Source organism: Rhinichthys klamathensis, unplaced genomic scaffold (assembly GCF_029890125.1).
Source record: "Rhinichthys klamathensis goyatoka isolate OS25496 unplaced genomic scaffold, OSU_Roscu_1.1 h1tg000314l_1, whole genome shotgun sequence".
Lineage (NCBI taxonomy): Eukaryota > Metazoa > Chordata > Actinopteri > Cypriniformes > Leuciscidae > Rhinichthys > Rhinichthys klamathensis.
In genome coordinates this window covers 206,298-219,019 of record NW_026606832.1, presented here as the reverse complement: position 1 = coordinate 219,019, position 12,722 = coordinate 206,298, and the positions used below count along the sequence as shown (strand labels likewise).

Genomic DNA, 12,722 nt, shown 5'->3' with positions numbered 1-12,722 from the left:
ACAAAATAGTATCCAACAGAACAACTTTGCATCTGTATAATAATAGGCTACCAATCGTAATTTCAAAAGCAGTTCTGTAAAAAAAATAATTATATATAGCCTATATATATATATATTTTTTTTTTTCAGGGCTGCCAACTCTCACGCAATTGACCCAAATCTCACGCTCTCACGCCACACCCCCGATTTCTCCCGCTGAAGTGTCAACCCGGTCGGTCACATTCCTAAAATATATAGTTTATCTATAGATCTACCTGTTGAGCCACTCGTGATCGACTAGTTATACCGCAAATTAGTTAAAATATCCCGTAATCTATCTAGAGCGAGCGTGCATGCGAGACAGATATTGTGCTCCAAACCGTGCGCGCGCATGGCAGAGAGGTCTGTTCCCTACAACCTAGAGTTTTAAAAAACATGGTTTTAAGTAAAGTGTGATTTGCCAGGGGGGACTAGGATTTCCTTCTGGTCTAAACATCCCTGCTTCTCTCATACAGATAAGAGTAGAGTAGCTTACATCGTTCAAAACTGTAAACTTGTATTCATATAGGCTAACGACAAAAACAGTATATCTGTAGTCTGTCTTCGGGAACTGCGCGTCACAAAAAATTAACCGAAAGCCACTTCAGCTCAGTCACGATAAGAAATCGGCTATGTCTAAAGCCTTTAAATGTCTAAATATTTAGGCTAATAAATGTTATCTGATTGTGTAGGCTAATCCATATGAAAACGAGAGGTACAGAGGATCTACTCAAACATGTAATGTAAGCGCTTCCCAATGAGAAAATGACAAGACAAGGGTGAAAATCTCGCTCTAATTAAATGTAGGCTAAATCGCCCTGAATTAAAATGTAAAAACAGATCAAATAATGTATTTGTCGAAATGTTGCGATATTGTTTCATTTAAGTTCATAATTATTCTATAAATGTTATTTAATTTAGCAGCATTACCACGAAGCACCGTGTTTCGATATTTATTTGAATAATACAAAATAAAATAAAAACTTAATTCACAAATTGCATGCCTTGTAAGGATCCAAAGATCCCTGTAGAATTTAATATTGAGTTGAACATTTTGTTCATGACAACAAATTAACATGCGTTTTTTCAGATTATATTTAGTTTTACTTGGAAAAAGCTGGCCCAAACCAGTTTTATTTCATCAATTATTGAAATAATGAAATATTTAGTAATAAACTTTTATGACAGAAATATCACTAGGCTACATAACTTAAATCATTTAATTCCTTCATTATCAACACTGTCTAGAATAGCGATTTAAGTGTGAATTGCGACTTCTCTTTGTGTTAAGTCAGCCTCAGACTCCGATAGCCTGTGGGGGGTTGGAGGGACAGTTGCTGGACAAAGGTGTTAATGTTCCTCTTTCATATGGAGAGTGTCGGATAGCCAGCCTGATGAGCAGGCAAAATTATTGTAAGGATAAATCTGTGTCCAAATGTAGACCCCATATCTTATTAAATTATAAATATTGTAGTTTATTTATTGTAGCCTATTTAAAGTTTTTTTCACACAAAATTTCAATTGAAGTTATTGTAAGGTGAATTCAACAAGGCATGCTGTGTCTTTGAAGCAACAATTAAAGGTTAAATAATTTTTTCGTGATTTGTATGGCTGACACGCAGCGACATATACAGTATTATCAGCGGTATGATGTGTTTTTACCCTGAAATGTTTAATTTCGAGAGAGACCCGGTGCACGCAGCGAGGGAGACTAAATAAACTTGTTAAAAAGAGATCGAGCGCGAGAGAGGCAAAGAGAAACGCATGTTTTTAATTTAATTATGTTTCTTTGGACAATTTTCGTTTTGTACTGTTTTAATTGTTTAATTTAGCTGTAATTTCTTTGGCAATACAAATTTAAAATGTCGCAAGAATAAGATTAGCCTAGTGTTTCTTATTTTGCATCGCAAAAGAAATAAACTCTAAACCTGATGCAACCCTGTTTTAAATTTAAAAATTTAAACCTTGAAATGTTCGAACTTGGTTTCGAACTTAAGTAATTTTAGTGGTCTTTTACATTACAAAATAATTTAGCAGACTAAAGACGAGCTTCTTCATTTTCATTTTCTGATGCAATCGGCTGACAATCATCAGTTTTTGTCGTTTGTGCAGCGGCTGTGGTTCTACAGGAATGTAGCAAATTTATGTTGTAATGATAATCAAACAAAACTCTTGACTTTATATAAGTAAACAGATATAAACAGTTACCTATTTAAGCATCAAGGTGGGAAAATATAAACGCTGTAGGACAACATCGGTTAACAACATGTAGGCCTATGCTACACTGAGATTCGATCTCGGGTCTATTGAAGCTCCTCGAAGCTCGTGTTGTTGCGTTGATCATTGAGCTACCGTTTGTACGCTGATAAAGTTGTAAAGCCTCATTGATGTAGCCTAAATGTTTTTATTGCAATGTTTTATGTTGAAATGTTTTCATTATTTATTCAATTACATTTCAGTAGCCTAATTTCAGTATTGTGATTATGAATTATTTTAACTACGTTTCACTTGTTGAATTCTTCTGCTACCAGCTTTCAATCGCTCTGAATCAGCGCGGTGCGGCAGCAGATTACGCATTAGAGAGAATAAACCGGAATAAACGAACACTTTTCAGAGTCTATGATTGTAGCGCCTCTTAGCGGTAAAAGGCAGCAAATACACCACACATTTTACCGCCGCGGTGGAATGGCTGATGTGGGCATTGTCATGGGTTGCCTCGACATTTGCATTTGAATAGCGCCCTCCGTGGGCGTGTCAGATTAACGCGTAATGAAGTGTAATGAGCTGGGAAAAAAAATACTGACAGCACTCTCTTTTCATACAGATTGCATAAACTGAGAATATTTGTTTTTTTATATAAATTACTTCATTTAAAAGAAGAGAATTCAAGCTTCATAAAGAAAAATCTCTCGTGCCTGTGTGACAAGTAATCGCGGAGTTACAGTTAATCTTAGGACGCGTTTCAGAATGGACTTCACTGACAGAGAGAACGCAGAACTCGCATCATGTTTGTTTTTCTTTATTTGGTGAAAAGCACAACACTTTGTTTTTATTGTGAGTATCCACAAAAAAAATAGAAACTTAACAGGATCTAATGATGTATCGCACTTATATGTAAGATCAAAATCAACCGAGTATTTTGAGTCTCTTTTGCACTGATAAGAAAAAAAGCGAGACAATCGCGCCGGCGCGATAGCCGACCCCAGGGGGTTAAATACTGCTAAATAAAAAATATTGCTGAACTTAATATTTATTTCTATATATTCAAATATCTAAATTAATTCTTGAGATACTCGATTTTCACTTTCACTTTAGAATTTGTGCTCACAGACCAATCACAGCGCTTGTGGTCCGCGTAGAATTTACATTTTTGGAGAGGTGCGCGTCAGGGTACGCGTGCTACACACAGCCTGCGACGTAGCTACAGAGTGAGTTCAACGCAGAAGTATAAATTGGGCTTTACTCTTGCCACGTGATGCGGGAAATCGGACTCTTGCTGCACTGTATGGGGCAGAGCAGTCGCTTTCAATTTCTAATTGTAGCGTCCGTCGTCCAACTGAAGTTGAACTAAATGGTTTTTATTTTAATTAATAAATGCTGCGTGCTGTGATGTGCAAGTAATGTAATCCGTGTGCTACCGCAGCAAGCCTACATCATACACGTGCAGCTCTTTCTCTAGTTTACACCTGTGGTGACTGCAGTCACTGATGTTTAGTTGTTGGGAGGTCTCTCTAACTCCAACTGTAACTCCGTCACTGTGAAGAGAGATTTAGGAAATGAGCAGTCACGAAGGAAGCTCGATCTTTACATGCGTGTTCATACTCATTTGAAATCTCAGCTCACAGCGTGCTCAGCACAGCAGGAAAGCCTGCATTTCTCCCTGTCCTTCGATCAGACCTGCTGAACGGCATTCGATCAGACCAGGCTGCTTGCTGTTTTGCATAAATGTTGTGGGTGTTTTTAATCTATATGCTGTCCAATTGTGAAGGCGGTTCATAAAGTACATTTTTGTATTTAAAAACCGAACAAGTGGACAGAATGCAGGTGTCTTAAAAACACGGTGCTCATGGAAAACTCCTTACAATTATCAAAGATACCCATGTAGTTTGCATAGTCCAACAACTTTTTTTTTTTAAACAGAACAAGCAATGGAAGAACTTCTGAACAGCCCCTGAAGATGTTATTTAGCTTTAAACACATTCGCATTGTTATAATGGTCATTACTCAATAAAAAAGTGTTCATACCATACAAGTAATGTGTCATACTCTAGTTTGAATATGTTTCAAAATGATGGCAAAGCTGAATTTTCAGCATCATTACTGCAGTCTTCAGTGTCACATGATCCTTCAGAAATCATTCTAATATGCTGATTTAGTGAGAAAGAAACATTTCTTATTATTATCAATGTTGAAAAGAGTTTTTGCTGCTTCATGTTTTTGTGGAAACTATGATACACTTAAATATTCTTTGAATACAAAGTTCAAAAGCGTTGATTTTAAATATAAATATTTAGTAACATTATAAATGTCTTTACTTTCACCTGATTAAAAGTATTATTTTCTTTTAAAATATATATCTTACTGACCCCAGACTTTTGAACGGTAGTGTATGTATTCTTTCCCATGATTCTCTGTGCTGGAAACTGTCTCTGCCACCTTAGTGACTGACATTTGATGTATCATGGATCTGATGTGTGTGTGTGTCTTGTACAGGTGCTAACCCTCCTCGGCCTGGAGGTTTCCCCGGTGCAAACAGTCCTGGACCCGTGGCAGACCTGTACGGCCCCAGCAGTCAGGACTCAGCTGTGGGAAATTACATCAGTGCTGCCAGCCCCCAGCCGGGCTCCGGGTTCAATCACAGTATCGCAGTGAGTACAGCGCTCTTTCACTCAAGACATCCAAAAGTACAGAGAAAGTTCTCACTTTTGTCCATCATAGTTTTTAATTCTATTCAACCTCCAACTGAGAAATAAGTGTCTGATTGGCTGTTCCCTCCATCGTGACTCACTTTTTTATGCCAAGGGCTTGATTGTCAGCGCAGCAATTTAGAAACGCAGCACTGGAAAAAAAAAGAAAGAAGAAAAAAAAGAATATCAGAGGAATTAGTTCCATTCCACATGTTCAAAAATACCCCAATGAGTCACGAGTCTCCGTTAGACTGACACTTCTCGTCTCGCTGATGTTTTGTTTGGGGAATAAAAGCATCACAAACAGTTTAGAGAAAGCGAAAAGCTGCCATGGTTGGAAATGAGCAAATTGTCAAAAATCAGATGTCCCTGTAACTAGCAGATGCTCTTGACACCGTCTCCAAACAAAAGCCCCTGCGTTGCACAAAAACTTGCTTTAATTGGCTTTTATCGGGGAGCGCACGGATTCTGTCTGCACATGTCACGGACGTCAGGTTGCGGCTCGGTGTCAGCACGGATCTCAATTTGAAGAAGAAAGCATTTATAATGAGGTGCCAAATTGAAATTAAATTATTCACCCTGTTCTCACAAATCAGTTTCTTAACTAACTGAAGCACGTTTTGATTTATGCGAGTGTTTGCAGCAGATTTCTACAGTTTTGTTGCTTGAGGCTGATCTGCTTTGAGGCCTGTTTTCATCTGCTGTATATGAAAGGTAAAGAATGATAGAGATGTAATTGTGGTGGATTAGTTAAATATTCTGTCATCATTTACTCATTTTGCTGTTCCAAACCTTGATAAGATTTTTTTTTTTTATAGAAGCTCCTAAAACAATCACCATAATAGCGATCCATACGATGGTATATTCAAAGTCTTCAGAAATCAGACAATACTTTTGTCGCATTTTGGTTTGAGGAATAAACATTTACTTTAGTTTTCATTGTTCTCAAATGTCTCATAACCAACATGTGCCAAGAATGCCAAAATGACAGAAATATCATTTTTGTCTGAACTATTCCTAAACTTCTGAGCCAGAACCGGAGAGATTTTCCCATCAGAATAGAAAAATGATGCCCAGTGCAGTGGTTTTTCAATCCTGGTCCTGGTGACTCATCGCTCTGCACATTTTCTCTGTCTCTCATATCTGACACACTTATTTCAGTTCATGGTCAGCTTTTGACTTTTAGACACTCACAAACTTCCTTAAGCACTTCCCCTCGAGGAATCCCTGCCGCCATTTTGAAGTGTGTTCAACTTCGAGTGGACTTTTGTTTTTGGACAGACCCTCGACCCCTTGGTTTTGACCAAGGGATAGAGTCTACTCGTATGTACACTTCAGGCAGATCCATAGACCACAATGGAACACGGTTGAGATGTCACAACATCACAGAGCTGCACGATTCTGGATAAATTGAGAATATTAGAAAATTAGAAATGAGATCACAATTCTCCTGAATTCTCCTCTGTTCGATTCTGAATAGACAACTAAACAAAATAACGTAATTTACTAGAGGTTCTGACAAAATGTTATTTGCTGCTGTCTATTTAAAAATATATATTTAAAGCTGCAGTCCGCAGTTTTTCCTCTTTGTCGCCATCTCTGTTCGAAATCTGCAATTGCAGTTATTCGCGGAATTTTCAACTTTACGTGGGTTGTGCCTCGGCACGGCACAGCGCGGATGAATCCAGTGTTTTGAGGAGAATGTGCGGCTGTCAGTCACCGTGCCAGTGTGGATACTGGCATTCAGAATCACAGATTATACTTTTTGGAAGTATGACCAACATAAGAATTTTTACCAGAAAATGTCATCTGAACTAGTAAGTAACATCCACTTTTGTTCTGACAAACTAAGGGGAAAAAGCATTGCAGTAAATCACGCTGATTAAATCTAATGATCGCTTATCATATCACGTAAAACCGTGCAAATTATACTTTGTTCTCAAATTGTAATGTTAACAACATCAACATTGCGTGACTACATGTAATGCCCTTCTGATATTATCCTTGTTTTCGCATGGGTCCGGTTGCGGTCTCTTTTTTTCTGTAGCCACTCCGAAGTCCAAAGTCTTTTGCATTTTACAGCGGGTGAATCTCTAGTTGTCACTGGTGATTGTCGTTTGAACCTTTCTGGATCCGCCATCAAATTGATAAGTTTAATTATATCAAGTGCTGTGAGAAAAGGCTATAAATCTCCACCTCCAACATCCTCACACGCAATATAGCCTACAAGCCAAAACTCCTTCATGTGTACAGATGTGACGTAATGACGCAAAGACATGCTCGAATCTCCCGCGGACATCCACCAGTACCACTGGAATTAAAAACATTATTACAAGCTTAACGTTTTGAATCGAGCTACGGCAAGCAGATAGTTTTGAACCATGGCTGGTTAAGTACTTGCTCAATTTATTTTGGATAATTTTTAACTAAAAAAAAGCTACGGACTGCAGCTTTAAGTTGAATTTAAATAAAATTTAAATCAGTTTTAATAAATGATTCAATGACTCACTCATATTGATTCACCCAGTAATGAAACAAGTGAAGTCTGTGTTTTTGAACGAATGTTTTGACTTAATGATTTAATGACAAATAGTCACTTGTCGCCACCTACTGGTGTAACGATGTAATTGATACAATCTTTATTTAAAGGGACAATGTGTAGGAATTTCTCCCATCTAGCGGTGAAAATGTATTTTGCATTCAAACGAATTGTGCTCTCCAGCACCTCGCTTTTTCAAATGCCCGTTGCATCTACGGTAGCCATTATGTACCAAAAAGCTATGACAGGATGTCTTTTAATAGCACTTCGTCGAGTGTTCCTTCGGGTGAACAGGATTGTTATTTCAAACAAACTGCAACTTGACCAGCGAACAAACGAATGTTACAGGATGAATTACTGACTGTGAAAAACATGAACTATTGTAATAAGTAAGTTATGCCTTCTTTATTCGTTATATTTTCTGAAGTATGTGCATTGTTAGATATCATCATCAACTTTTAACTATAAATGTTCATCTGTCTATAAAATAAAGTACACAACCAAACAATGGAAAAAAAGCTTGTAATTAAGACTGTAACATTGACCTGTCGAGAAGAAAGCAGGACTTCAGCGTCTCTTTTGAAATCTTTCTCCTGCATTAGCTCTATCCACCTGGAAAAAGCTATCCCGACATTAACTCGTGTTTTTTGTAATCTCCAGTCACGTTTCCTTTTACGATCTATTTTTGGACTTTTCTGGCGACGAGGATTTGCAATGCAGCCTTTTAAACTTGCCGGGGCAGTGACAAGCGCCTCTCACTGCTCTACTCCTCCGGTCTGCTGCGTTCAGTTACATCACACTGGCTCTGAACGAAAACGCGCTGTGGAAAGGCGTTGGCATAGTACTTTTTGTCCCTCTCTGCTATTATAGTTTTTCAAGATGGCGGAACTACATGGAAGCCTCCGTGGACCTACCCGTCCCATGTATATAAAGATAATAAATTCTTCGTTTACGAGGATAAGTCAGATAATTGGCAGAGGTATTTGTACACCATTGAGGACATATTTATGAATAAAAATATTGATTTTAAATAATAAAATACATAAAGTACACATTGTCCCTTTAAAGTGTTAAGTTACTTTCAAAAGGTTACTTACTCTATTTTGATCACTACCGTAGACATCAATGTTTATATCCAAATTATAAACTTTTATTCCAATACTATAGACATAACCAAATTGTTGTCATTTTGGAATAAGATCGTGTGGATGTTTGAATCGGGATCGCTATCTTTTAACGGTTAATTGTGCAGATCTACAACAGCAACTCATGAAGGGCATGAAAAAGGTGAACTTAAACACAGCTATGGATCTTATTAGCTGAATCAGGTGTGTTAAATAAAGGAGACATACAGAATGTGCAGAGCTGTGGATCCCCAGGACCAGGAATGAAAACCACTGGCCTAGTGGTTAAAGTACTTGGCTGGTAATTAAAAGGTTTGATTCTACAAACTTGATTTGTTAACTTTCACTATTAGGCCCTTGAGCAAGACATTTATGTTTAGAGATTGGCTCTGCAAGAATGAAGTCACTTTGAATAAAAAAAAAACCCTCGTTAAATTGGTTGCTAATGTTGAAGAATTGCAAATAAACAGCTGTTTATTGTGTATAAAGACAATTCATTGGTGACAGGAATATTAACTGCTGGTTAGAAACTGAAGTGGGCAGAAACTTGAGTCTTTTATTCTTCATTTCTGCCTCCTGGCATCTAAATAAAACATGCCACTGCATGAATTCATAACTTTATTCATCGGCATTAGTGTGTTTCTGAGCGAGAGCGTTTTGTGCTATGTGATTAATTCCAAATGTAGTGTGCGATCGTTTAGCTGGACTGATAGATGTGTGTGTGTAGTTCTTGATGTCTCCGTGCAGAACATTAACACGGGAAATGACGCAGAACTAAAATGCTCGTCTCCATTTATTTTTCTGACTCGTGTCACCAGTTCACCTCCTACTGGAACCCCCCCCCCTCTCTCCCTCTCTCTCTCTCTCTCTCTCTCTCTCCCTCTCTCTCAAACTTGTAGTTTTAACACATGTCCAAGACAAAATAGTTTTATTACCCACAATTCTTAAAATGAGGAAGCCTGGTAGAAAAGCCAATATAAACTTAAGAAAGCCTTTCCTTCCTGCCCTCTAAAGCAGCGGGTGTGAGACCGACTTTGATTTATTCGTATGGATTAGACAGATCCGCTCCTGCCATGCACACAATAGTCTGATGACAGGCCCGATAAGCGGCTGTGTTTCTCAGAAAGGCTTGTTGACAGGTTGCCGTTTTGCCCTCTAAATCAGCCGTGTGGGTTTGTAAGTTCACAAATTCAGTCTGACAATGGGCAGGATTTATTTATTCAGGACTGATCAGCTCCACGGAAGAGGAATCACAGCAAATATGTTTTCTTCTTGAATTTTCCTTATGTTTAGACACCTCCGAGTTACTCTGATGTGGATTGTAGCAGCTTTATTAAGTAGCATAAAAGAAATGGCATTTAAAAAAAAGCACATTTTAGTAAACAACTCCTGATGTTTGGCCATAAACAGATCTCCTGGATGAGAGGGTGTTTATAAAAAAACAAAATATATATTTTATGAAATAAAAATATATTAAAGTGCCCTTATTATTCTTTCTCAAATATTACCTTTCATGCAGTGTGTAATGTAGCTGTTTGTGAATGTAAAAGGTCTGCAAAGTTTTAAATGTTGAAGTACATAACAAATAAAATGAATGTCTCCTAAAAGAAAGAATCGATTCTGACCTGCCGAAACGAGTCGTCACTCGTCAGTAATTCAAGTCTCACTTCATGTTACATACCTACGTAACATTGTACAAATTTGCATAATGCCAGCCTATGGTCTTCATTGGCTGCCCATGAACGTCGTCTACTTTGACCCGCCCTCAAACACTGTAGTTGTAGCTGAGGTCTGGAAGAGTTTGGTTCGTGTTGACGACATGTCGAGAAGATGCACTTTTCAGTGCTGCAAATCCCCTTTGCATGCACTTCCAAAGGATTAGGATTCGAGCTGGAATTGATAGAGTAAAACCGACACCATCGTTACTGTTCATATCACTGTGTATCAAGCGCTGAGGAAGATCCGGAGCTGAAATTCAGATATGATAATGCGTGTTTAGTTTCCAATCACAACAGACTGGGCCGTCTGACCAATCAGAGCAGAGTAGGCTTTCGGAAAAGAGGGGTTTGGAGCGACTGAATCTTTGAACTAACCGTTTTCAAACTCTTTGAGAAATGAGGTGATGTGCAATGTATATTATGAGTAAAATAGTGGTTTTGACCTTGGATTCATTCATGTAAACCTGTTGTAGGAGAGCTGCGAAATAAAAATAGAAACCTTTAAAATAGCCTAATAGTGGCACTTTAAAAACTAATGGAAATGTTGATAGTGAACAAATTATTTTTATGATGCTTATTCAAAGTTTCTGTTAGTCTGTGTAATCCCAATAAAGTAATTTTTAAAAATCCAATTTGAAATGGAAATTCAACAGTGGTGCCAGGGACAAACCAGCATCTAAAACTTCTGCTGTCGCCAAACTAACCATGCTTTTTACTTCATCAGGATGTCTGCTCTCAGTGACACTCAGATCACAGCTTTTATTGGCACTTTTATCATTTGTGAATAATTGTTCTCTTAAAGTGGAGTTTTTGATTCTGCACATGAGAGAAGAATGAATCTCAGACAGTTCATAAAAGAGAAACGTGTGAATTATTCTGTGTTAGATTCACACTATATCAATGATTCTGCTCAACATCTTACACATTATCTGCTTTCAGGGTCCTTTGATCGCCACAGCTTTTACAAATGGATACCACTGAAAGCGAAGCAAAGATGCAGCACCAACTCATTGAAGGTATGCACATTTTTCTCTTTCAGAAAACCTAATTCTGATTCTTTTATGTAGCCATTCATAGTCTAAACAAGAATGATTAAAAAAAACCCAAAAAAACACTTGAGGTAGCAAATGTTCGTGGTTTCCTGTTCTATAATGTGTGTCATCTGTTTTGAATCACCAGAATTCATCTGGAGGCCCTGGGAAAATGGCCAGAGTCTCTGATTGGTTCATGTACAGTTGATGTCATAAAGACTTCAAGCACTACAGGTTCTGATTGGTGAAAGGACAAGGGGGGGTGGACCCAAATAAAGAAGAAAAACATCTCAGAAAACAAAACATCACAACTGCTGTTAACAGTAATCCAGCCCTCATGTCACTGCAGGACTCCCTGCTTTTCTTTTTTGTCCCCTTTCTGTATGCTTTTTAAATGACTTTGGCTTTTAGAGAAAAATACTTAAATGAATGAATTATTCAGTTGCGATTGTCACGATTCTTTTAAGGTTCTTCGCTCATTTTAAGTGTTCACAAGTGTTGTCCGACTCAATTTTGATGCCAGTTAAAAAAAAATTATTTTGCACACTTGGACAGACGCCGCACTGAAAGACACCACGCCATTCATCCATTGAAAAAAAGAAAAAAAGAAAATTACTTAATCTTAGTAGCTGTTTTTAATTGTGAAGTCTCATTGTTGATCATAATGACCTATTTTTGGGCAATACAGAGGGAGAGGACTCCAATATTTTTATGGTCCTTTTTATATATATCTATATCTATCTATCTGTGTTTGTTGTTGTTGTCATTTAGAAAAAAAAAAAGTATACTGTAACGTTTGTTTTCAAACATGGTGGTTTCAAATATAAGAGAAAAATGTAACTGTAAATATACTTCACTGCATATAACCAGTTCAGGGTGAAATTAATTGACGTATGATGGTGAGAAAAAAACAACTCCAGTAACATGATTTTTCTAATTAGTGTATACACATGACACGAGCTGAATCATTTTACAGGTGTGATACCAGCATACTCACGGACATAACATGAGCTGAATCTTTCCTCATTCACCGTGGAGTTTCAGAAACACCACTCCCGTCCAAAGCACACTGTGTGTAGTGATCAACGAAAGGACGTTTTCCTGTGTTCTGCACATTCAGACATTTTTATACTCTTGAAAAAAAAAAAAAAAGAAACTTACTATGTTGTCTCTTGTTGTTAATGTTGTCTAATAGAGGACGTTCCTCTTGATTTTGGAACCTGTCGTGGACTGTACGTGAACGAAGCAGTTTATTTCACTTTTGACTGAAGCAAACAAACATTTCTAATGAATCATACCTCAGTCCTGTGAGATTTCATTTATTCTGAGTAAATCAAGTGTACGGAGGAGGAAGCTTTGCACTGTGTACAAAAAGAATGGCAGTT

The 12,722-nt window shown here is 37.7% G+C and overlaps 1 protein-coding gene across 2 annotated transcripts in view; it reads left to right on the top strand.

Moving 5' to 3' along the window:
* Positions 1-11,949, top strand: part of msi2a (musashi RNA-binding protein 2a) — a 173,634-nt gene extending 161,685 nt beyond the window's left edge. For both annotated transcript variants that reach the window (XM_056271315.1, XM_056271316.1), the window contains exons 13-15: positions 4,732-4,886; positions 11,246-11,322; positions 11,486-11,949. In XM_056271315.1, the coding sequence (XP_056127290.1) occupies positions 4,732-4,886; positions 11,246-11,287 (197 nt within the window). In that variant the 3' untranslated portion in view covers positions 11,288-11,322; positions 11,486-11,949. The remainder of the gene's footprint in view (positions 1-4,731; positions 4,887-11,245; positions 11,323-11,485) is intronic.
* The last annotated feature ends 773 nt before the right edge of the window (positions 11,950-12,722 follow it).